The sequence below is a fragment of the Dendrobates tinctorius genome, unplaced genomic scaffold, assembly GCF_039654945.1.
Source record: "Dendrobates tinctorius isolate UK_male_01 unplaced genomic scaffold, ASM3965494v1 ptg000033l, whole genome shotgun sequence".
Classification (NCBI taxonomy): domain Eukaryota; kingdom Metazoa; phylum Chordata; class Amphibia; order Anura; family Dendrobatidae; genus Dendrobates; species Dendrobates tinctorius.
The window spans coordinates 16,815,529-16,841,270 of NW_027361701.1; the positions used below are offsets into that span (position 1 = coordinate 16,815,529).

Sequence of the window (25,742 nt, forward strand, 5' to 3'; positions counted from 1 at the left end):
TATATTTCTTTTGAAATAGACACGGGGGATCACGGGGTCCAATAAAAAAGTAATTAAAACCATCCTCAAGGAGTCTAGAACCCAGTTCCAAAGTTGAGAGTGTATGGTGTTTTAATCCACATGACCATGGTGACTAGCGAGGAACGGGGTATGATTTTTCAGATCAATGTTAAGATCAATCTATTCACTTCCAGAATAAAGAGTAAATACAAAGAGATGTACCCTGAATAACGGATTAAAAAAAAAAAAAAAAAAAGATTAAGGGCACTTATAAAAAATAAAAAATTACCGATTGTAAAAAAGAAAAAAACATTGAAATAAAGTGCAGTAGTGTTATAATATTAAATATATTAAATTATAAAAACATGGTAACAATGTAAAAAAAAAGGGGGGTTGTAGTATTATAAAGAGACACTAGATGGCGCTAACATGAGCTTCAAGAAAGTGTCAGAAGCTTAAAGAGAATACTACAGTTAAAAGAGAGCTTTCTGTGTGAAACAAATGTGTGGAATGGAAGGATAAAACAAGATGGTCAGGCTAAGCATCCCAATGGAGGGTTCAGTATGCATGGAAGGCAGGGACAAAAATCTCCAAAAAAAAAAAAATGTACTTTTAATAAAAGACATCAGAAACAATATTTAGCCCAAAGGGTTCCAGAGATTTTAATTTGTAAATCCAGTACACCTCTTTCCTATTAAGTGTCTGGATTCGGTTTGGTGTATTGTCTGGTATCTGTTCAATGGGGTAAATAGTCAGTTTCTTGATGTCACGACCATGTATAAGGTCAAAGTGACGTGACAGACCATGCTTCTGAAAGCCAATTTTAATATTATGTCGGTGGGAATTTAACCGACAATGAAGTGCCTGGGTAGTACGTCCAACGTAGATTTTGGGACAAGTGCATGTAATGATATAGATGACGTGTGAGGACAGACAAGTGAGGTGGTATTTAATGGGGAATTTTTCTTGAGTGATGGGATGTGAGAAAGTGATAGTCTGATGTGCAATGTTGTGACAGCAACTACATTTAGAATGATGACATTTATAGATGCCAGGGGATAAGGAATTGTTCTGCTTGTGAGATGGAATAGTGAGTCTGCTGGGTGCCAATGTGTTTTTTAAGGATTTAGCCTTCCTGAAGGTTGTAGCAGGTTTCTCAGGAATGATTTTGTTTAAAATGGGGTCTCTTGACAATATGCCACAGACCCTCCATGACGTTCCTGATAGATTTGGGTTGTGAACTGTAGGTGGTGATAAAGTTGGTACAGAATTTATCACCTGAGGGTTTGGGAGTGGGCTTTCTGGACAGTAAAAGATCTTGATTAAAATTTTTAAAAACATTCTCACATGTGGAAGAAACTAATTTTCTAGGATATTTCTGACTTAAAAACCTCTCCTTTAAAATGTTAGCCTGGCTTGTAAAATCATCATCACTAGTACAGTTCTTGCGGATCCTTTGGAACTGGTTGTGCGGGATATTAAAAAGCCATTTCTGGTAGTGGCTACTATTAAAATGGACATAGCTATTTGTATCTACCTGTTTAAAATAAGTCTTGGTGCAAATCTTATTATTCTTGACATAAAAAGTAATGTCTAGAAAGTTCATGGCTTGGTTACTGATGTGAGGGGTGAATTCCAGTCCCCAGTTATTATTCTGTATGGTGGAAATGAACTGATCAGCACTTATAAAACGTGGGTCCCATATTAAAAAGAGGTCATCTATATATCTTTTATAAAGGATTATGCTTTTTGCAAATTCAACTGTAGTAATAAAAGCCTCCTCAAACACACCCATAAAAAGATTTGCATAAGTAGGTGCGACCCGTAATCCCATGGCTGTCCCACGCGTCTGATGATAAAAAAACCCCTAAAAAAGTAAAAAAATTGTTATGTAAGATAAAATCCATACCTCTCAGTAAAAACATTTTGAGTATCAGACAGTCTAGCATCGGAATTAACAAATTTCTCAAAACACTTTAATCCTAATTGGTGATCTATATTTGTGTACAGGGCAGATACATCAAAGGAGATAAAACAGTAATTGTCATCCCACTTAATGCTCTTTGTAAGGTTAACCAATTAAGTGGAATCTTTTAGATGACTATTTAGACTCATAACATGGTGCTGCATAATCCTGTCAATATAGAAAGCTAGACTGCTAGTGAGTGACCCTATGCCAGAAATAATAGGTCGCCCTGGTGGGCTAGTAGTATTTTTGTGTATTTTTGGAAGGTGATAGAGAAAGGGTGTGGAGGGGTTTTTTAATGGTAAGAAACTTCTTTTCTTGTTCATTTATGGCATTGTTAGAGAAGTCATTGTTAAATGATTATATGAAAAAATAACAAATGGCATAGGGTCATTTTTGACAGGTTTATAAAAATTAGTATATGAGAGGATTCTATTGGCCTCTTTAATGTAATCAGATCTATCTTGTACCACAATTGCTCCCCCCTTATCAGCAGGCTTTATAATGATATCAGTATTTTTCTGCAACTCTTTGAGGGCTAGAATCTCTTTTTTAGTTAAATTAGGTTTGTACAGGAAGGATTCAGTTGAAGATTGTGGAGCTGATCTAGAAGGAGGTCAGAAAAAGTTTCTAGGTGGTGACCTCTACTTTCAACAGGATAGTAATGTGACTTAGCCCTCACATCCAGGTGTAGAGAGAGATTAGTATCATCAGTTGGAACATTAGTCTTACTATTATCACTGGTATTGGAGGAGGCAGATAATTTTTGAATCTCATAGTGTCGGATCAGGGTCAATTTACGGATATATTTTTGCACATCTAAAAATTGTTCAAATCCATCACTCTTATTTGTAGGACAAAAGGATAAACCTTTTCTAAGTAGTATTTCCTCATCACTGGTGAAAGTGTGAGATGACAAATTGACTATATTGGTTTTCACTGGAGAGAGGGATCGGTTTTCCCTTTTTTGTTTTTATTTCCTTTCCCTCGACATCCTCTATAAGATATTTTCTTTTTAACTGTACTTTTGAAAAAAAATGAGTAATGTCAGAGTTTTTTTAGAGTGGTATCTCGAGGAGTTTTAATGGCTGCAGGCAGAAAAGATACTGCTGCAGAAGTGCCAGCTCCAGAGTTATCTATAATGATAGGTCCAGAGCTTTCAGCAGTAGTGCTGGAAAAGGGGTTGTCAGGTGTTTCCATCACTGAATTCGGTGAGGTGGGGTGAATAGATAATTCCAAGAGTTCTTGGATATCTGGTGGATCAAAATCAATGAGGGAAGTGGTAGTAGGGGAGGGGGAACAAGGGGGATTGAAAAAAGGGAAAGGGAAGGAGGAAGATTTTCTCCTTTCATTAATGATGTTCACCGTATCAGTGGTACTGGGTATTGGTGCCTTTTGTGTAGTGGCAATTTCAAGAGGCATTGTGCTCAGTGAATTGAGATTGGACTCAATGAGTTCAGACATAGTGGGTTTGACAGGAGGTTTAGGAGTAATGCTAGATCTAGTGGGGATATTAGAAGTGGCTCTCTCTCTACTAGTAGGACGATTCCTACTTCTATTACTGTTGAAAAAGGTTCTAACCCCTTTGTCTGAATGCTGAGTAGCACTGTAGGGAGTGGAGAGTCTACGAGGGTGATTGGGTTTGGGAATGACAGTGTTAATCGGATGCTGTATGTTTGCTGCATAACCTGCAGTAGGAGGTCTCTCAGGGGAAGATGAGGGATCTTCTCTGTCTCTAATTAATTTTCTAGATTTTTTAAGAATGGTCTCATGCTCTAGTTTAAGAGCAGAGGTGCAGATACTACTACTAATTTTCCTAAACAGGTGATGATTGTTAAACCTAGCAAGTTTCACATTAGTGTCCAACATTTCTTGTGCAGCTATTTCAGACAAGGCTTTTCTTAAAAAGGCAGCACAAGAGTCTTTGCATGCAATCATGCAAAATAGAGTCCCATTCTTTTGTGAAATTACAATCTTGTGGAAAAGGTGAATGGTGATAGATTCTCAAACCTTTGGGACACAGGTGTTCCTCCATGTAGATATCTAGGAATCTGCCATGGAGACTTTGATGAATTTCTTCTTTGATGTGATTTTCCAAGGAATGAAATAAATCCTTCATGATGATGGTATCTTCATCCGAAAAAGTAGATGGTACAATGTTATCAAGTTCTGTTGGGCTGGTATGCCCTATGGATTGTAGAATAAGTCTTTCTCTGGATAGGAGGCGATGTTGAAAGTAATCCATGGTGGGTTTTTTTTGTTTATGGAGCAGCTCCTGAAAGAGGAATCACCGGCCAGCAAGTCCCTGCCAAGGGACTCAGGTGAACTGTAAATAAAAGAAACAAAACAGGGCGCATCCACTGTGTGAAACCTTTAAAACACAATTGTAATGGTGAGGCAAGGAGAGACTCACCTGATAGGGTTGTGAAACTTCGGTCACAACAACTACAAACGCATGAAACAGCTGCTGCAGTCTGCACAGGGTCCAAGGACTTTGTAAGTGAAGATGGCTTTAAGGTGCAATGATACACTGCGCTGCTGTAGGTATAATTCAAGGAAATTTATTGGTGCCTACGCGTTTCCTGAGCTGTCCCAGCTCACTTCATCAGGGCATGATACAAGCATGCAATGCAGGAGTTTATATACAATCCAAAGTAGAAAAAAAAAAAAAGGGGGGCAGGACAAGTAACTGCCACATCAGCAAGGCAATGGTATAAAACACATTAAAATAACTGTATTTTAATAGAATATATTAAAACAGCATATAATAAGAATACATACTCAAAAACAAAATGTATAAGGAAACGCGTAGGCACCAATAAATTTCCTTGAATCATGAAGGATTTATTTCATTCCTTGGAAAATCACATGAAAGAAGAAATTCATCAAAGTCTCCATGCCAGATTCCTAGATATCTACATGGAGGGATACCTGTGTTCCAAAGGTTTGAGAATCTCTCACCATTCACCTTTTCCACAAAAGAATGGGACTCTATTTTGCATGATTGCATGCCTTTGTGCTGCCTTTTTAAGAAAAGGACAGCCTTGTCTGAAAAAGCTGCACAAGAAGTGTTGGACACTAATGTGAAACTTGCTAGGTTTAACAATCATCACCTGTTTCGGAAAATTAGTAGTAGTATCTGCACCTCTGCTCTTAAATTAGAGCATGAGACCATTCTTAAAAAATCTAGACAATTAATTAGAGACAGAGAAGATCCCTCATCTTCCCCTGAGAGACCTCCTACTGCAGGTTATGCAGCAAACATACAGCATCCTATTAACACTGTCATTCCCAAACCCAATCACCCTCGTAGACTCTCCACTCCCTACAGTGCTACTCAGCATTCAGACAAAGGGGTTAGAACCTTTTTCAACAGTAAAGGTACTGTCACACTTAGCGATGTACCAGCGATCCCGACCAGCGATATGACGCGGTCAGGATCGCTGGTACATCGCTAAGTGGTCGCTAGTGAGCTGCCACACAGGCAAGTCTCACCAGCGACATCGCTGGGGACGGGGATCGCTACTTACCTGTCAGACCAGGCGATCCTGCGTCCTCCCGCCCGGCTCCACGCGTCGCTCGTCCTCACAGCAGGAAGCGCCGCAGGAAGCTGACGACGAGAAACAGTCCAGGACGTTCTCGCGCGATCAGCGATAACCAGAGGGGGAGCCGGTCGTAGGTAAGTATCACACACACAGATATCGCTAGCAATATCGCTGTAACGTCACAAGTTATAGCGATATTGCTAGCGATATCTCTTAGTGTGACAGGCCCTTAATAGAAGTAGGAATCGTCCTACTAGTAGAGAGAGAGCCACTTCTAATATCCCCACTAGATCTAGCATTACTCCTAAACCTCCTGTCAAACCCACTATGTCAGAACTCATTGAAAATTATCTGCCTCCTCCAATACCAGTGATAATAGTAAGACTAATGTTCCAACTGATGATACTAATCCCTCTCTACACCTGGATGTGAGGGCTAACTCACATTACTATCCTGATGAAAGTAGAGGTCACCACCTAGAAACTTTTTCTGACCTCCTTCTAGATCAGCTCCACAATCTTCAACTGAATCCTTCTATGTCTGACAAATCTAATTTAACTAAAAAAGAGATTCTAGCCCTCAAAGAGTTGCAGAAAAATACTGATATCATTATAAAGCCTGCTGATAAGGGGAGAGCAATTGTGGTACAAGATAGATCTGATTACATTAAAGAGGCCAATAGATTCCTCTCAGATACTAATTTTTATAAACCTGTCAAAAACGACCCTATGCCATTTGTTATTTCTTCATATAATCATTTAATAACTGAAGCCTTCTCTAACAATGCCATAAATGAACAAGAAAAGAAGTTTCTTACCATAAAAAAACCCCTCCACACCCTTTCTCTATCACCTTCCAAAAATACACAAAAATACTACTAGCCCACCAGGGCGACCTATTATTTCTGGCATAGGGTCACTCACTAGCAGTCTAGCTTTCTATATTGATAGGATTATGCAGCACCATGTTATGAGTCTAAATAGTCATCTAAAAGATTCCACTCAATTGATTAACCTTACAAAGAGCATTAAGTGGGATGACAATTACTGTTTTATCTCCTTTGATGTATCTGCCCTGTACACAAATATAGATCACCAATTAGGATTAAAGTGTTTTGAGAAATTTGTTAATTCCGATGCTAGACTGTCTGATACTCAAAAAATGTTTTTACTGAGAGGTATGGATTTTATCTTACATAACAATTTTTTTACTTTTTTAGGGGTTTTTTATCATCAGACGCGTGGGACAGCCATGGGATTACGGGTCGCACCTACTTATGCAAATCTTTTTATGGGTGTGTTTGAGGAGGCTTTTATTACTACAGTTGAATTTGCAAAAAGCATAATCCTTTATAAAAGATATATAGATGACCTCTTTTTAATATGGGACCCACGTTTTATAAGTGCTGATCAGTTCATTTCCACCATACAGAATAATAACTGGGGACTGGAATTCACCCCTCACATCAGTAACCAAGCCATGAACTTTCTAGACATTACTTTTTATGTCAAGAATAATAAGATTTGCACCAAGACTTATTTTAAACAGGTAGATACAAATAGCTATGTCCATTTTAATAGTAGCCACTACCAGAAATGGCTTTTTAATATCCCGCACAACCAGTTCCAAAGGATCCGCAAGAACTGTACTAGTGATGATGATTTTACAAGCCAGGCTAACATTTTAAAGGAGAGGTTTTTAAGTCAGAAATATCCTAGAAAATTAGTTTCTTCCACATGTGAGAATGTTTTTAAAAATTTTAATCAAGATCTTTTACTGTCCAGAAAGCCCACTCCCAAACCCTCAGGTGATAAATTCTGTACCAACTTTATCACCACCTACAGTTCACAACACAAATCTATCAGGAACATCATGGAGGGTCTGTGGCATATTGTCAAAAGAGACCCCATTTTAAACAAAAATCATTCCTGAGAAACCTGCTACAACCTTCAGGAAGGCTAAATCCTTAAAAAAACACATTGGCACCCAGCAAGGCTCACTATTCCATCTCACAAGCAGAACAATTCCTTATCCCCTGGCATCTATAAATGTCATCATTCTAAATGTAGTTGCTGTCACAACATTGCACATCAGACTATCACTTTCTCACATCCCATCACTCAAGAAAAATTCCCCATTAAATACCACCTCACTTGTCTGTCCTCACACGTCATCTATATCATTACATGCACTTGTCCCAAAATCTACGTTGGACGTACTACCCAGGCACTTCATTGTCGGTTAAATTCCCACCGACATAATATTAAAATTGGCTTTCAGAAGCATGGTCTGTCACGTCACTTTGACCTTATACATGGTCGTGACATCAAGAAACTGACTATTTACCCCATTGAACAGATACCAGACAATACACCAAACCGAATCCAGACACTTAATAGGAAAGAGGTGTACTGTATTTACAAATTAAAATCTCTGGAACCCTTTGGGCTAAATATTGTTTCTGATGTCTTTTATTAAAAGTACATTTTTTTTTTTTTGGAGATTTTTGTCCCTGCCTTCCATGCATACTGAACCCTCCATTGGGATGCTTAGCCTGACCATCTTGTTTCATCCTTCCATTCCACACATTTGTTTCACACAGAAAGCTCTCTCTCTTTTAACTGTAGTATTCTCTTTAAGCTTCTGACACTTCCTTGAAGCTCATGTTAGCGCCATCTAGTGTCTCTTTATAATACTACAACCCCCCTTTTTTTTTTACATTGTTACCAAGTTTTTATAATTTAATATATTTAATATTATAACACTACTGCACTTTATTTCAATGTTTTTTTCTTTTTTACAATCGGTAATTTTTTATTTTATATAAGTGCCCTTAATCTTTTTTTTTTTTTTTTCATCCGTTATTCAGGGTACATCTCTTTGTATTTACTCTTTATTCTGGAAGTGAATAGATTGATCTTAACATTGATCTGAAAAATCATACCCCGTTCCTCGCTAGTCACCATGGTCATGTGGATTAAAACACCATACACTCTCAACTTTGGAACTGGGTTCTAGACTCCTTGAGGATGGTTTTAATTACTTTTTTATTGGACCCCGTGATCCCCCGTGTCTATTTCAAAAGAAATATATACATTTTCTTTTTTACTGTTTTTGAGTATGTATTCTTATTATATGCTGTTTTAATATATTCTACTAAAATAGTTATTTTAACCCCTTCACCCCCAAGGGTGGTTTGCACGTTCATGACGGGCCAATTTTTACAATTCTGACCACTGTACCTTTATGAGGTCATAACTCTGGAACGCTTCCATGGATCCCGGTGATTCTGACACTGTTTTCTCGTGACATATTGTACTTCATGTTAGTGCTAAAATTTCATTCAAATAACTTGCGTTTATTTGTGAGAAAAACAGAAATTTGGCAAAAATTTCGCAATTTTCCAACTTTGAATTTTTATGCCCTTAAATCACAGAGATACGGCAGACAAAAAACTTGATAACTAAGATTTCCCACATGTTTTCTTTACATCAGCACAATTTTGGAACCAAAATTTTTTTTTGTTAGGAAGTTATAAGGGTTAAAAGTTGACCAGCGATTTCTCATTTTTACAACACCATTTTATTTTTAGGACCACATCACATTTGAAGCCACTTTGAGGGGCCTATATGATAGAAAATACCCAAAAGTGACACCATTCTAAAAACTGCACCCCTTAAGGTGCTCAAAACCACATTCAAGAAGTTTATTAACCCTTTAGGTGCGTCACAGGAATTTTTTTGAATATTTAAAAAAAAAAAATGAACATCTAACTTTTTTTCACAAAAAAAATACTTCAGGTTCAATTTTTTTTATTTTACCAAGGGTAACAGGAGAAATTGGACTGCGAAAGTTATTGTGCAATTTGTCCTGAGTACGCTGATACCTGATATGTGGGGTGGGGAACGACTGTTTCGGCGCATGGCAGAGCTCAGAATGGAAGGAGGGCCGTTTGACTTTTTCAATGCAAAATTGGCTGGAATTCAGATCGGACGCCATGTCACGTTTGGAGAGTCCCTGATGTACCTAAACAGTGGAAACCCCCTACAAGTGACCCCATTTTGGAAACTAGACCCCCCAAGGAACTTATCTAGATGTGTGGTGAAAACTTTGAACTCCCAAGGGCTTCACAGAAGTTTATAATGCCAGGGCATGAAAATAAAAAAAATCGTATTTTTTCCACAAACATGATCAATTAGTCCCCAATTTTTTTATTTTCCCAAGGGTAACCGGAGAAATTGAACCCCAAAAGTTGTTGTCCAATTTGTCCTGAGTACGCTGACACCCCATATGTGGGAGAAAACTACTGTATGGACACATGTCAGGGCTCGGAAGGGAAGTAGTGACGTTTTGGAATGCAGACTTTGATGGAATGGTCTGCGGGTGTCATGTTGCCTTTGGAGAGCCCCTAATGTACCTAAACAGTGGAAACCCCCACAAATGACCCCATTTTGGAAACGAGACCCCCTAAGGAACTTATCTAGATGTGTGGTGAGCACTTTGAACCCCCAAGTGCTTCACAGAAGTTTATAACGCTAGGACGTGAAAATAAAAAAATCATTTTTTTCCACAAAAATTATATTTTTGCCCCCAATTTTTTATTTTCCTAAGGGTAACAGGAGAAATTAGACCCAAAAAATTGTTTTGCAAATTGTCCTGAGTAGGCTGATACCCTACATGTGGGGGTAAAACACTGTTTGGGCGCATGGCAGAGCTTGGAAGGGAAGGAGCACCATTTGACTTTTTCAACTCAGAATTGGCTGGAATTGAGATCAGACGCCATGTTGCATTTGGAGAGCCCCTGATGTGCCCAAACAGTGGAAACCCCCAATTCTAACTCCAACCCGAACCCCAACACACCCCTAACCCTAATCTCAGCCCTAGCCCTAACTCTAACCCTAGCCCTAGCGGAAAAATGGAAATAAATACATTTTCTTTATTTTATTATTTTTCCCTAATTAAGGGGGTGATAACGGGGGGTTTGATTTACTATTTATGGCGGTTTTTATATTTGGCAGCTGTCGCACGCTAAAAGACGCTTTTTATTGTAAAAATAGTTTTTGCATCACCACATATTGAGAGCTATAATTTTTCCGTATTTTGACCCACCGAGTCATGTGAGGTCTTATTTTTTGCGGGACGAGTTGACGTTTTTATTGGTACAATTTTCGGGCACGTGACATTTTTTGATCGCTTTTTATTCCGATTTTTGGGACGCAGAATGAACAAAAACCAGCGTTTCATGAATTTCTTTTGGGGGGGGTGCGTTTACACCGTTCCGCGTGCGGTAAAATTGATAAAGCGGTTTTATTCTTCGGGTCAGTACGGTTACAGCGATACCTCATTTAGGTCTTTTTTTTAGGTTTTGTCGGTTTTATGCAATGAAAACTATTTTATATAAAAAATAATTATTTTTGCATCGCTTTATTCTGCGAGCTATAACTTTTTTATTTTTTCGCTGATGATGCTGTGTGGCGGCTCATTTTTTGCGGGACAAGATGACGTTTTCAGTGGTACCATGGATATTTATATGCGTCTTTTTGATCGCGCGTTATTACACTTTTTGTTTGGCGGTATGATAATAAATCATTTTTTGCTTCGTTTTTTATTTTTATTTTTTAAGGGGTTCGCTAAAGGGGTTAACTAATGAGACAGTTTTATAGGGCGGGTCGTTACGGACGCGGCGATACCTAATGTGTGTACTTTTATTGTTTTTTTTTTATTATTTTCAAAAAATGGATTTATTTGGGGGAATTTTTTTTTTTTTTTCTAATTTATTTGGCGATTTTTTTAAATTATTTTAACACTTTTTTTTTTATCTTTATTAAATAGTCCCAGGTGGGACATCACTGTCCTGTGACAGATCGCTGATCTGTCACATCACAGATCACTGTGACAGATCAGCGATCTGTCACAGGCAGTGCAGAAGGCTTCCTCATGCTGCGCTTTGCAGGCACTGAGGAAGCCAGCTTCCTGCAGGCCCCCGTCGCCATCTTGGATTCGGGGGCCTGCAGGAAAGGAGCTCAGGGAAGCACGGAGGGAGCCCCCTCCCTGCCGATGCTTCCCTTTAACCCCCGGTACACCGCGATCATGTTTGATCGCGGTGTGCAAGGGGTTAACGTGTCAGGGGCGGTCCGTGACCGCCCCTGACACATTGTGCCGGGTGTCAGCTGTGATAATCAGCTGACACCCGGCCGCGATCAGCGGCGCTCACCATGTGGGCGCCGCTGATCGCGGTAGACGTACTATCCCGTCCATGGGCATAGGGGCCCGGGTCCCATGGACGGGATAGTACGTCAGATGTCAGGAAGGGGTTAATGTGTTTTATACCATTGCCTTGCTGGTGTGGCAGTTACTTGTCCTGCCCCTTTTTTTTTTTTTTTTTTTTTTTTCCCACTTTGGATTGTATATAAACTCCTGCATTGCATGCTTGTATCATGCCCTGATGAAGTGAGCTGGGACTGATCAGGAAACGCGTAGGCACCAATAAATTTCCTTGAATTATACCTACAGCAGCACAGTGTATCATTGCACCTTAAAGCCATCTAAACTTCAGACAGAAAGGCCCACAAACAAACATCAACTGAAAACCACCACAGTGAACGTCTGGCAGAGCATCAAAAAGGAGGAAACAGCGTCTGGTGATGTCCATGAGTTCAAGACTTCAAGCAGTCATTGCCAACAAAGGGTTTTCAACCAAGTACTAGAAATGAACATTTTATTTACAATTATTTAATCTGTCCAATAACTTTTGGTCCCTTTAAAAACAGGGTGGCACATGTTAAGGAGCTGAAACTCCTAAACCCTTCATCCAATTTTAATGTGGATACCCTCAAATGAAAGCTGAAAGTCTGAACTTCAACTGCATCTGAATTGTTTTGTTTAAAATTCATTGTGGTAATGTCTAGAACCAAAATTGGAAAAATGTTATCTCTGTCTACATATATATGGACCTAACTGTATATAAACTTTGACAAACTTGATTCAGGAAAAAAAAATGTGCTGTAATTTCCTTGTCCAAACCCTTCTTCTTCCATTCTCCATTTTGCTATATCAAAGCAAGGATGAGTGGCAGGTTCAACCAGCATTAGAGTGCCCAGCAGAGCGCACAGCGGACCGAAGAGCAGAGCGCGCATCTACGGCTCCACAGGACATACCGAATTCTGATGCTGGGGGTACTGTTGCAAATCCTCAATCAGCACAGAGAGGAGGTAAGCTAAAGTAGATTCAAAAAATTCTTGACATGTCTTTGTTTTTTCACTGTGTTGTGTACTAAAACAATATTTTCATTTTAGGCACAGCAGCACAGGACAGCACGCAAAATGTGGGTGCACCTACTGGTAGCCAAGCGCATGGAGAAGGGGCACTTTTATGTTCTTTACACTGATTGGAGTTTAGTTACCAAATATCTAAAGATATTATCCTACTTAATCCTACCTACTTATCCTACCTACTTGTCAGAAAAAAATCAAATCATATATTAACTAAGCATTTTTTTCATGTTCAATTTGCAGACTAGCCATCCCAGTATTTGACCTACTGCTTGAAATGTTGGCACATCTGACCTTGGCCGATACGGTCATAAGGAAGGCCATCACTGCTGAGGAAAGGCTGCTCATCACCTTGCGGTAAGTAACTAATTTTTTGTTTGTATGTCATTAGGCCTCTTTCACATGTGTGCCCGGTACGTGTGATGAAAGTTTTCACATGTCCCGGAGACACTGACACACGCAGACCCAAATTAATCGGTCTATGTGATATAGAAGGGTTAATGGTTTTCCTTCAATACTTCATAGAATCGTAGAGTTGGAAGGGACCTCCTGGGCCAACTGGTCCAACCCCCTGCTCAAAGCAGGATTCGCTAAATCATCCCAGTCAGATGTCTGTCCAGCCTCTGTTTGAAGACTTCCATTGAAGGAGAACTCACTTCTCATGGCAGCCTGTTCCACTCATTGATCACTCTGTCAAAAAGTTTTTTCTTCAATTGCCTTTTGCCTTTCATTGCTAGAATTTATTCTTATGACACAACAGTTTGCCAGTCTCCTCTTCAAGAAAACTATGCTTCTTATCATATATGTTCTTAACAGTCAGCCACAACGTGTTCTGGGTACATGGTAAACAAAGTATGACCCTGAGGTGACGGTGGGGGCTACATGAGCTCCATAGAGTTACATATTTGTTTTAAATGGTATAAAAGATTGCCTTGTGTTTCATTACATCAGATAAAGTGACTTGCTCACAATCTGTGTGCAGTTTCCTTTTTCTCCAAGCGCGTGTAAATTAAGCGCGTAAACTCCTCATTTGGCCTCACTGATGATCTGGCATATCTGACTTTGGGTCAGAACAAAAACAGCTACGACATATGCAAATGTTAGTGTGTTTTCACGGGCCGTGTGTGCTACAGGAAGCGCTGTTCCCTGGCGGCAGGTGCTGAAGATGCTGTCATTCTCCCCTGCATGATTTCACCGCCATCAGGGAAGAATGGGAGTCATCTTCAGCACCTGCCACCGTGTAACTGCGCTTACTGTAGTGCTTTTTTCCAGCTAGACATCTGTGCGGGAATGATGCAGCACACGGTTGCCACATATGTGCCGCACACACAAAGACACATGGCCAAGGATATTTTCGGTAGTGTTTAACGGTACCAGAAATATCATGATGTGTAAAACACGCCCGGAACCTGTCAACATTTGTTGCTGCTATAAATTGCAGCCACTGTCTTTCAGGGCTTATCTACTGCATTCTCCTGCTTGCTACATTGCTCTACTGTGCAGGCGTACTTTTGTGTCCTCATAAGGATAGACCAAAGTCCGGAGGTGTGCATGCGCTGGGCCTCTCAGACCTTTCCTGGCGCTTGCTCACTGCAAGATTTTGTTTTGCCCTCAACAGGCCAGATAAGTACGACTGAGCAGTAGAGCGGCGATGCGAAAAAATTGGTGCGGCCGGAAACGGACCTACAACTTCCCATCTGACGTGACTGCCCCACGCAGTTTTGTCTAATTTTTTGAATTGTGTTTTTTTTTTTTTATAGAACTTTCATGTTGGCCCGGGAGGGTTATCGATAGCATTATGGAATGCTTTAGATAAGACCTAAACGGTTGTGTCCACATATTATAGCGGCCATAACTGCTGACAGGTTCCCTTACATTTTTGTGTGACATTTCTAATAATCTTTTCTTTTTCTTTGCAGATTTTTGGCCACAGGAGAGAGCCATCACTACACCTCCAATTTAGAGTTGGTAAATCCACCATCTCTAAAATTGTGAGGTGCTCATGTGTCGTGATCTGGCAGAAGTTGCAGCCCATTGTGATGCCTTCCCCAACCGAAGAGACTTGGCTGCAGGTTGCAGCAGGCTTTCAGTCTGTGGCCAATTTCCCAAATTGCATACGTGCAGTTGATGGTAAACATGTAAGGGTTCAGCAGCCACCACAATCAGGATCAAGCTTCTTTAATTATAAGAAGTATTTTTCTGTGGTCCTGATGGCGGTGGCTAATGCACATTACAAATTTGTTACCATTAAGGTTGCTGCCTATGGCAGTACTGGGGACTCTCGGGTGTTGCGAACATCACAGATTGGTCAGCAAATTCTTTGAGATTGCGGAACGCACCCAGCCTCAAGACCTTTGTGATAGAAAACAAAGAGTGGTTATTAATGGTGCATACTCAGATTGGGCCAGGGTTACTAGTGGTGTACCACAGGGTTCTATATTGGGCCCCCTACTATTTAATATATTTATTAATGATCGAGTGGAAGGCTTACACAGTAAAATATCAGTATTTGCAGATGATACAAAACTATGTAAGGTAGTTAACACAAAGGAGGACAGTTTGCAACTACAGACAGATTTGAGTAAATTGGAGAATTGGGCTGAAAAATGGCAAATGAGGTTTAACACAGATAAATGTAAGGTTATGCACATGGGAAGGAGAAACAGATGCTACAATTACTTACTAAATGGGAAACTGCTGGGGAAATCAGACATGGAAAAAGACTTAGGCATCTTAGTCAATAAGAAGCTAAATTGGAGTGCCCAGTGTCAGGCAGCTGCCACCAAAGTAAATAGGGTCATGGGATGCATTAGAAGAGGTCTGGGGACACGAGATGAAAACATAATTCTCCCTCTGTACAAATCACTCGTCAGACCACACTTGGAATATTGTGTGCAATATTGGACGCAGGTGCTCAAGAAAGACATTACTGAACTTGAAAGGGTTCAAAGGTAGGCTACTAAAATGATAAATTGGTTCACTACAATACCCAGAAAGGTTATCAAAATTAGGTCTATTTACTCTACAAAAGAGAAGACTAAGGGGAGACCTAATATATATGTACAAGTATATCAGAGGGCAATACAGAGATCTCTCCAATGAAATATTTGTACCAAGGACTGTGACAAGAACAAGGGGGCATTCTCTTCGTTTGGAGGAACTACAATTTCTGCACCAGCATAGAAGAGGGTTCTTCACGGTAAGAGCAGTGTGACTCTGGAATTCTCTTCCTGAGGAAGTGGTGATGGCCAACTCACTGAATGAATTTAAGAAAGGAACGGATGCTTTTCTTGTGAGTAACAGTATAGAAGGTTACGAATAACATAATATTATAGGTAGATAGTTGACCCAGCTTAGGGGAAGGAACTTTTTTCCCTATGAAGAAAATTGGCTGCTACTCTGTAGGTTTTTTAACTTCCCCAGGATCAACAATGCAGAACAGCTGCACTAAAAATAGGCTGAACTAGATGGACATAAGGTCTTCCTTCAGCCTTCAAAGCTATGTAGCTATGTCAATTTATCTTGCAGAGACATAAGTCTTCACAAGATAAATTTCACCCGTACAAGTATATGCAGATGTTCAGGAATTGGCATCGCTTTGGACTCGGCACATGTCCGCTGCGTCCAAAGAGCTGTCGGCTATTCTCTCTTCACACAGGTATAGAACATATAATTCTGCTTGATGAATCATTGCTATAATACATCTATTGCATTGTACTCAATATTCACTGCTGCATATCCATGGCTGGGGTCACTGTAGATACTATTTTGGGAAAGGTGTTATAGCTTAGAGAAGGAGCCAGGACTAGTGTCTTTGATCATCTATCCACCCCCTGGTGTGTTGGAGCAACTGCTAAATTATCCCGAACCAGCTCCCACAATCCCTCTCACCTGACCCTGTAGTGTGGTCTATAAATTTAGAAGCATTCTAAGGGGTGCACGCAGTGTGCGGTGATTGCTCGCATCCCCTCAGCAAAGCATCTAGAAGCAGTTAATCCATGACAGTTAGGCAGAAGACAGGTAACCCACAGTTTGCTCTCCCTTTTAGCCATGTGTTTTTTATCTGTCCTCGTGTCCCCATGCCATCCACATTCACCGCCCCATCCCCCCTCCATCATGACTCATATACATCAGCACCTCTATACTTCCCTCTCCCTTGTACAGCTCCCATGCACGTCTCAGGCTACTTTCACACTTGCGTTTTTTTGCGCTGCGTACCGTGCGCAGCAGGGCTGTGGAGTTGGAGTCGGAGTCGTGGAATCGGAGCTCATTTTGGTGGAGTCGGTATAAAATGGTCCGACTCCGACTCCTAAAATATATAATAAATTGGGTACAGTAGTTCAATGCAGAATGTGCTGAATATTTTTTCATAGGAATTTGGGAAAGTTATGAAATGTCCTATAAATGGCTGTTCTATTCCTGATCTAAGGCTGCATTCACACACAGCGTTTTTGCTGCGTTTTTTGAGGATACGTTTTTCAGCTGCAAAAGCAGATCAGTTTTTTAAAAACCGCATCACCTGAAAGGTTTTTGAGCTCTTAGATAATGTTTTCAAAAGCAAAAGCAGATTAGAAATCTGCTCTATCCATCCATTTATCCATATCTGTCTATCCATATCTTATCTGTACCAAAAAGAATGAATGCCGGGTAGCACACAGACTAAGGGCCCTGTCACACATAGCGACTCACCAGCGATCCCGACAACGATATCAACTTGTCAGGATCGCTGGTGTGTCGCGACATGATCGCTGGTGACCTGTCAAACAGGCACCTTCACCAGCGATCAGCACCAGCGACGCCGAGCGCAAGGGCAAGGATTTGTGAGTGTGAAGGAGAGAATGTTGTGGTGAGAGAGTGGTCAGACGAGAAGAAGAGTCAAACTCCGACTCCACCAAAATGAGCACCGACTCCTAACTCCACAGCCCTGTTAGAAGCACCCTTGACCAAGTAGATCGTCTCACCCTCAGAACCTGCAAGCACAGAGCAAAACAGCCCTGGCTCACATCACAAATTCGATTTCTCCAGCGATGCTTTAGGAGTGCTGAATGCTAATGGAGGAAAACCTGCACACCAGAAGACTTCATCCACTTCAAATTTATGTTAAGAACCTATAATACTCTGCCCTCTGCCCTCGCCAAACACACTTACTTCACCACCCAGATCTCCTCACTATCCAACAACAAAAAGAAATTTTGACACCTTTCAATTCTTCCTCAAGCCGAAAGCACAAGCTCCTATCACAGACATTTGTGCTGATGACCTGGCCGTCCACTTTATAGAGAAAATAGATAACTTCCGTCAGGAAATCCGCTCCCAGCCACCAAGTGCTGTGACTCCCATCCCTCTCTGCATTTCCCCTGGCTCACTCTCCACATTTGATCCCATCACAAAAGTCTCCAGGCTCCTCTCTTCTCCTCGTCTGACTACATGCACTACTGACCCAATTCCTTCATATCTCCTCCAGTTTCTCTCTCCAGTAGTCACAACTCACCTATCAATCTTTAATCTCTCCCTTTCCTCGGGCATTTTCCCCTCCTCCTTCAAACACTATCATTACTCCATTATTAAAGAATCACAGAATCATATAATCGTAGAGTTGGAAGGGACCTCCTGGGCCATCTGGTCCAACCCCCTGTTCAAAGCAGGATTCGCTAAATCATCCAAGACAGATGTCTGTCCTGCCTCTGTTTGAAGACTTCCATTGAAGTAGAACTCACCACTTCTCGTGGCAGCCTGTTCCACTCATTGATCACTCTAACTGTCAAAAAGTTTTTTCTAATATCTAATCTGTGTCTCCCATTCAGTTTCATCCCATTGCTCCTAGTCTTACCTTGTGCAAATGAGAATAAAGATGATCCTTCTACAATGTGACAGCCCTTGAGATATTTGTAGACAGCCATTAAGTCTTCTCTCAGTCTTTTCTTTTGCCAGCTAACATCACGAAACAATCACTGACCTCAGGGAGACCAGTCAAAGATAACACTGCGGCAGCCGGCAAAGCCGCTCAATCAGTGAAATCCTAGGTGCATTGCTCCCTGGGAAATACAAATATGCAAATAAAGTCTGTGGAGCCTCATTTAAGAGTCTCAAACACGGTACTAGCCAGATTTCCTCCAGGGAAGGACCCAGCCAAGGAGTGGCTCCTTTCAGAAACCACCATTACCACTATATAAAGTGGCCCTTTAAGTCAATATCCAGCTCTTTACGAGTTTACAGATATGACAAGGGAAATACCAAGGCCAGGTATTTGAAACTCTTAAATGAGGCTCCACGGACTTTATTTGCATATTCGTATTTCCCAGGGAGCAATGCACCTAGGATTTCACTGATTGAACGCCTTTGCCGGCTGCCGCAGTGTTTTCTTTGACTGGTCTCCCTGAGGTCAGTGATTGTTTCGTGATGTTGGTCTACTAGGCATTGCTCCCATCTAGCCAGAATCCTACTCCACACTGATGAGGGGCAACACCCCGAAACAGCTGTCTGTGGATGGATACCTGGCCTTGGTATTTCCCTTGTCATATCTGTAAACTCGTAAAGAGCTGGATATTGACTTAAAGGGCCACTTAATATGGTGGTAATGGTGGTTTCCGAAAGGAGCCACTCCTTGGCTGGGTCCTTCCCTGGAGGAAGATCTGGCTAGTCCCGTGTTTGAGACTCTTAATTGAGGCTTCACGGACTTTATTTGCATATTCGTTTTTGCAAGCTAAACATTCCCAAATCATGCAACCTTTCCTCATAAGACAGGGTTTGCAGACCGGTCACCATTCTGGTCGCTCTTTTCTGAACTTGCTCCAGTTTGCTGATGTCTTTTTTAAAATGTGGCGCCCAAAACTGGACACAGTATTCCAGATGAGGTATGACCAAAGAGGAGTAGAGGGCAATAATGACTTCACATGATCTAGACTGTATGCTTCTGTTAATACATCCTAGAATTGCATTTGCCTTTTTTGCTGCTGCATCACACTGTTGACTCATATTCAGTCTGTGATCTATTAGTATACCCAAGTCTTTTTCACATGTGCTGTTGCTTAGCCCTATTCCTCCCATTCTGTATACGCTTTTTTCATTTTTATTGCCCAGATGTAGTACTTTGCATTTTTCCCTGTTAAAAACCATTCTGTTATTTGCTGCCCACTGCTCCAGTTTATTTATATCTTTTTGAATCCTCTCTCTCTTCTCTAGTATTAGCTATCCCTCCTAGCTTTGTGTCATCAGCAAATTTAATCAGTTTACCCTCAATTCCTTCATCTAAATCGTTAATAATCTTTATTTTTATATAGAGCTAACATATTCCGCAGCGCTTTACAGTTTGCACATATCATCACTGTCCCCGATGGGGCTCACAATCGTTGATAAAGATGTTGAACAATACAGGGCCCAGGACAGAGCCCTGTGGTACCCCACTTGAGACATTCTTCCAACTGGATGTGCAGCCATTTGCAACCACTCTTTGGGTCCGATCACTAAGCCAGTTATGAATCCACCTAACAGTTGCCTTGTCCATTCCATACCTAGTCATTTTTTCAATAAGGATTGTGTTAGATACTTTGTCAAATGCTTTGCTGAAGTCAAGATAACCCGCTCTTGAACCATCGTGCACAAACAACTACAGACCAGTCTCCAATCTCCCCTTCATCTCTAAACTATTGGAGCACCTAGTCTACTCCCACCTTGCTTGTCACCTCTCCATTTACTCCCTCCTCCGCCATCTACATTCAACAGAAACTGCACTCCTCAAAGTGACCAATGACCTTCTGACAGCAAAATGTAACGGTGACCACTCTCTGCTCATTCTTCTCGAACTGTCTGCAGCTTTCGACACTGATGACCACCATCTCCTACTCTCTAGGCTCCAGTCACTAGGCATTAAGTACACTGCTCTCTCCTGGTTCTCTTCCTATCTTTCTGACCGCTACTTCAGTGTTTTGTTCGCTGGCTCCACTTCCTCTCACTGTTGTGGTACCTCAGGGCTCAGTCCTTGGCCCCCTTCTCTTTTCTCTCTACACGGCCCCAATTGGACAAACGATCAGCAGATTTTGGTTTCAGCACCATTTTTATGCTGATGACACACATCCGCTGACCTTACCACCAATGTACTATAGAACGCCAGTGACAGTCTTCAACATCATGTCAGCTCTCTATGTGACATGCAACTTTCCAAAACTGAACTTCTTCTACTCCTGCTGTCTACTAACCTCCGTAAATCTGACATTTCCTTCTCTGTGGGTGGCACCATAATTATACCCTGGCAGCAGGCGTGCTGTCTGGATGTTATGTATGACACCAATCTCTCCTTCACCTCCCATATACAATCTCTTGCCCGCTCACACCTAAAGAACAATTCTAGAATCTGTCCTTTTCTCACCATGGAGACAACAAAAACCCTCACTGTCGCCCCCTGATCCACTCCCTCCTGGATTACTGTAATGCTCTATTAATTGGCCTCCCCCTCTCCAGTACATCCTTAACCCCTTCCTGACATATGACGTACTATCCCGTCCATGTGCCCTGGGCCTTAATGCCCATGGACGGGATAGTATGTCATAGCGATCAGCTGCTGACACCCGGCACTATGTGCCAGGAGCGGTCACGGACCGCCATCGGCACATTAACCCCTAGATCGCTGCGATCAAACATGATCTCAGTGTACCGGGGGCATAGGGAAGAATCGCGCAGGGAGGGGTCTCCCTGCGTGTTTCCCTGAGCCCCTCGGAACGCTATGTGCTTGCGTTGTTCCAAGGGCCTCCTTCCTGCAGGCCCCCGGATCCAATATGGCTGCGGGGGCCTTTGGAGTCCTGCAAGGAGGTTGCTTTCTCAGTGCCTGCTGAGAGCAGGCATTAAGAAGCCGCCTGCAGTGCCTGTCAGATCGCTGATCTAACAGTGCACTGCAAAGTGTCAGATCAGCGATCTGACACTATATAGTTATGTCCCACAGTGGGACAATGCAAAAAAAGTTTTTAAAAAATCCTAAATAAATTTTTTTTAAAAATTCCCTAAAAAATTATTTTTTTGTAAAAAAAAAAAAAAAAAAAAAAACTATAAAAATACACATATTTAGTATCGCCGCGTCCGTAAGACCCGCCCTATAAAACTGTCCCACTAGTTAACCCCATTTACTGAACCCCTTAAAAAAAGCGCAAAAAACAATGCTTTATCATCATACCGCAAAAAGTGCAATAACACGCGATCAAAAAGACTGATATAAACATGGTACCGCTGAAAACGTCATCTTGTCCTGCAAAAAAACGAGCCGCCATACAGCGTCATCAGCAAAAATAATAAAAAAGTTAAAGCTCAAAGAATAAAGCAAGGCAAAAAATTATTTTTTTATATAAAATTGATTTTATTGTATAAAAGTGCCAAAACATAAAAAAATTATATAAATGTGGTATCGCTGTCATCGTACTAACCTGAAGAATAAAACTGCTTTATCAATTTTACCACACGCGGAACGGTGTGAAAGCCCCCCGCCAAAAGAAGTTCATGAATTGCGGGTTTTAGTTCATTCTGAGTCCCAAAAATCAGAATAAAAAGCAATCAAAAAATATCATGTGCCCGAAAATGGTACCAATAAAAATGTCAACTCATCCCACAAAAAATAAGACCTCACATAAGTGTGGGTCAAAATATGGAAAAATTATAGCTCTCAAAATGTGGCGATGCAAAAACTATTATTTGCAATTAAAAGCGTCTTTTAGCGTGTGACAGCTGCCAAACATAAAAATCTGCTATAAATAGTAAATCAAATCAGTTAGGGAAAAATAATAAAATTAAAAAAAAAGTATTAATTTCCGTTTTTACATTAGGGCTAGGGCTGGGGCTTGGAGTTAGAATTGGGGGTTTCCACTTTTCAGGCACATCAGGGGCTCTCCAAACACGACATGGCGTCTGATCTCAATTCCAACCAATTCTACATTGAAAATGTCAAACGGTGCTACTTCCCCTCCAAGCTCTGCCATGCACCCAAACAGTGGTTTACCCCCACATATGTGGTATCAGCCTACTCAGGACAAATTGCACACCAACTTTTGGGGGTCCAAGTTCTCCTTTACCTTGGGAAAATAAAAAATTGGGGGCAAAAAGATCACTTTTGTGGAAAAAAAAAATGATGATTTTCTTATTTTTATGACTCTACATTATAAAATTCTGTGAAGCACTTGGGGGTTCAAAGTGCTCACCACACATTTAGATAAGTTCTTTCGGGGGTCTAGTTTCCAAAATGGGGTCACTTGTGGGGGGCTCCCACAGTTTAGGCACATCAGAGGCTTTCCAAACGCGACATGACACCAGCAGACCATTCCATCCAAGTCTGCATTCAAAAACGTCACTACTTACCTTCTGAGCCCCAACATGTGCCCATACAGGACCCCAAAAGTTATTGTGCAATTTTTCCTGTGTACGCTAATACCCCATATGTGGGAGTAAACCACTATTTGGGCGCATGCCAGAGCTCGGAAGGGAAGGAGCGCCGTTTGACGCAAAATTGGCTGTAAATGAGATCTGGTGCCATGTTGCATTTGGAGAGCCCCTGATGTGCCTAAACAGTGGAAACACCTACAAGTGACCCCATTTTGGAAACTAGACACCCCCAAGGAACTTATCTAGATGTGTGGTGAGCACTTTTAACCCCTAAGTGCTTCACAGAACTTTACGAGTCATAGCAAATAAAAATCATTTTTTCCACAAACATGATCTTTTAGTCCCCAATTTTTTTAATTTTCCCAAGGGTAACAGGAGAAATTCAACCACAAAAGTTGTTGTCCAATTTGTCCTGAGTATGCTGATACCCCCCCATATGTGGGAGAAAACTACTGTATGGGCACACATCGGGGCACGGAAGGGAAGTAGTGACGTTTTGGAATGCAGACTTTGACGGAATGGTCTGTGAGTGTGATGTCGCGTTTGAAAAGTCCCTAATGTGTCTAAACAGTGGAAACCCCCAACAAGTGACCCCATTTTGGAAACTAGACCCCCCCCCCCCCAAGGAGCTTATCTAGATGTATGGTGAGCACTTTGAACCCATAAGTGCTTCACAGAAGTTTATAACGTAGAGCCATAAAAATAAAATAATTTTTTTTCCACAAAAATATTTTTGCCCCCAATTTATTTTCCCAAGGGTAACAGGAAAAATTGGACCACAAAAGTTGTTGTGCAATTTGTCCTGAATAGGCTGATACCCCATATATGGGGGTAAACCACTGTTTGGGCACATGGCAGAGCTTGGAAGGGAAGTAGGACCGTTTGACTTTTTCAACGCAGAATTGGCTGGAATTGGGATCAGATGCCATGTTGCTTTTGGAGAGCCCCTGATGTGCCTAAACAGTGGAAACACCCCAATTCTAACTCCCACCCTAACCCTGACACACCCCTAACCGTAATCTCAACTCTAACCCTATAGCTCTAACCCTAGCCGGAAAATGGAAATAATTTTTTTTAATTTTATTATTTTTCCCTAACTAAGGGGGTGATAAAGGGGGGTTTGATTTACTATTTATGGCTTGTTTTTATGTTTGGCAGCTGTCACACACTAAGGCCAAGTGCACACGTAGCAGAAAATTTCTGCTCAAAAACCTGACTCCCTTTCCCAGAAACCGCGCCTTTTTTGTCTTCGCGCATTCGTCGCGGATTTGATGCGTTTTTCCGGCGCGTTTTCAAAACGCATTGAACTAGCCAGAAACACGGAAAAATCCCCAAAATTAATGAGCATACTGCGTTTACCGCGATGCTTTTTTTTCGCTGTAAAAAACGCATCAATATGCACAAAGTGCAAAATGCATAGAAATTAATGGGAAGCTTATTTTTAGCGGTTTTATAGTCAAAACCACTAAAAAAAGCGCTGTGTGTAAACACAGCCTCAAAGAAGCTTTTTATTGTAAAAATAGTTTTTGCATCCCCACATGTGAGGTCTTATTTTTTGCGGTACGAATTAACGTTTTTATTGGTATCATTTTCGGCACGTGACATTTTTTAATCGCTTTTTATTCCGATTTTTGGGATGCAGAATTAACAAAAACCAGCATTTCATGAATTTCTTTTGGGGGGGCATTTACACCATTCCGTGTGTGGTAAAATTGATAAAGCAGTTTTATTCTTCGGGTCAGTACGATAACAGTGATACCTCATTTATATCTTTTTTTATGTTTTGGCGCTTTTGTACAAGAAAAACAATTTTATATAAAAAAATAATTATTTGGCATCGCTTTATTCTGCGAGCTATAACTTTTTTTATTTTTTCGCTGATGACACTGTATGGTGGCTCGTTTTTTGCGGGACAAGATGAAGTTTTCAGCGGTACCATGTTTATTTATATTTGTCTTTTTAAATAGCGTCTTATTGCACTTTTTGATCAGCGGTATGATGATAAAGCATTGTTTTTTGCCTTTTTTAAAGGGGTTCACTAAAGAGGTTAACTAGTGGAACAGTTTTATAGGGCAGGTCGTTATGGACGCGGCAATTTCTACATGTGTCCTTTTTTTATTTACAAAAAAAAGAATTAGGGAATTTTTTTTATTTAGGAATTTTTTAAAAATTACGTTTACACTTTTTTTTTTACTTTGTCCCACTGTGGGACATCACTGTATAGTGTCAGATCGCTGATCTGACACTTTGCAGGGCACTGTGTCAGATCAGCGATCTGACAGACACTGCAGGAGGCATTCTCAGTGCCTGCTCTCAGCTGAAATTGAGAAAGCCACCTCCCTGCAGGACCCTAAAGGCCCCCGTGGCCATATTGGATCCGGGGACCTGCAAGGAGGAGGCCGTCGGAGCAACGCGAACACACAGCGTTGCTCCGAGGGTCTCAGGGAAGAACGCAGGGAGCCCCCCTCCCTACGATTCTTACATATTCCCCTGGTACACTGCGATCATGTTTGAAAGCAGAGTGCCAGGGGTTAATGTGCCAGGGGTGGTCCGAGACCTCCCCGGCACATAGTGCCGGGTGTCAGCTGTGATAATCAGCTG

The 25,742-nt window shown here is 41.2% G+C and overlaps 1 protein-coding gene across 2 annotated transcripts in view; it reads right to left on the reverse strand.

Moving 5' to 3' along the window:
* TXN2 (thioredoxin 2) overlaps positions 1–25,742 on the reverse strand; it is a 139,709-nt gene that overhangs the window by 108,194 nt on the left and 5,773 nt on the right. For both annotated transcript variants that reach the window (XM_073573003.1, XM_073573002.1), the window contains exons 2-3: positions 3,977–4,504; positions 1,792–1,867 (exon numbers count right to left, since the gene is read on the reverse strand). In XM_073573003.1, coding sequence (XP_073429104.1) covers positions 1,792–1,867; positions 3,977–4,211 — 311 coding nt within the window. In that variant the 5' untranslated portion in view covers positions 4,212–4,504. The remainder of the gene's footprint in view (positions 1–1,791; positions 1,868–3,976; positions 4,505–25,742) is intronic.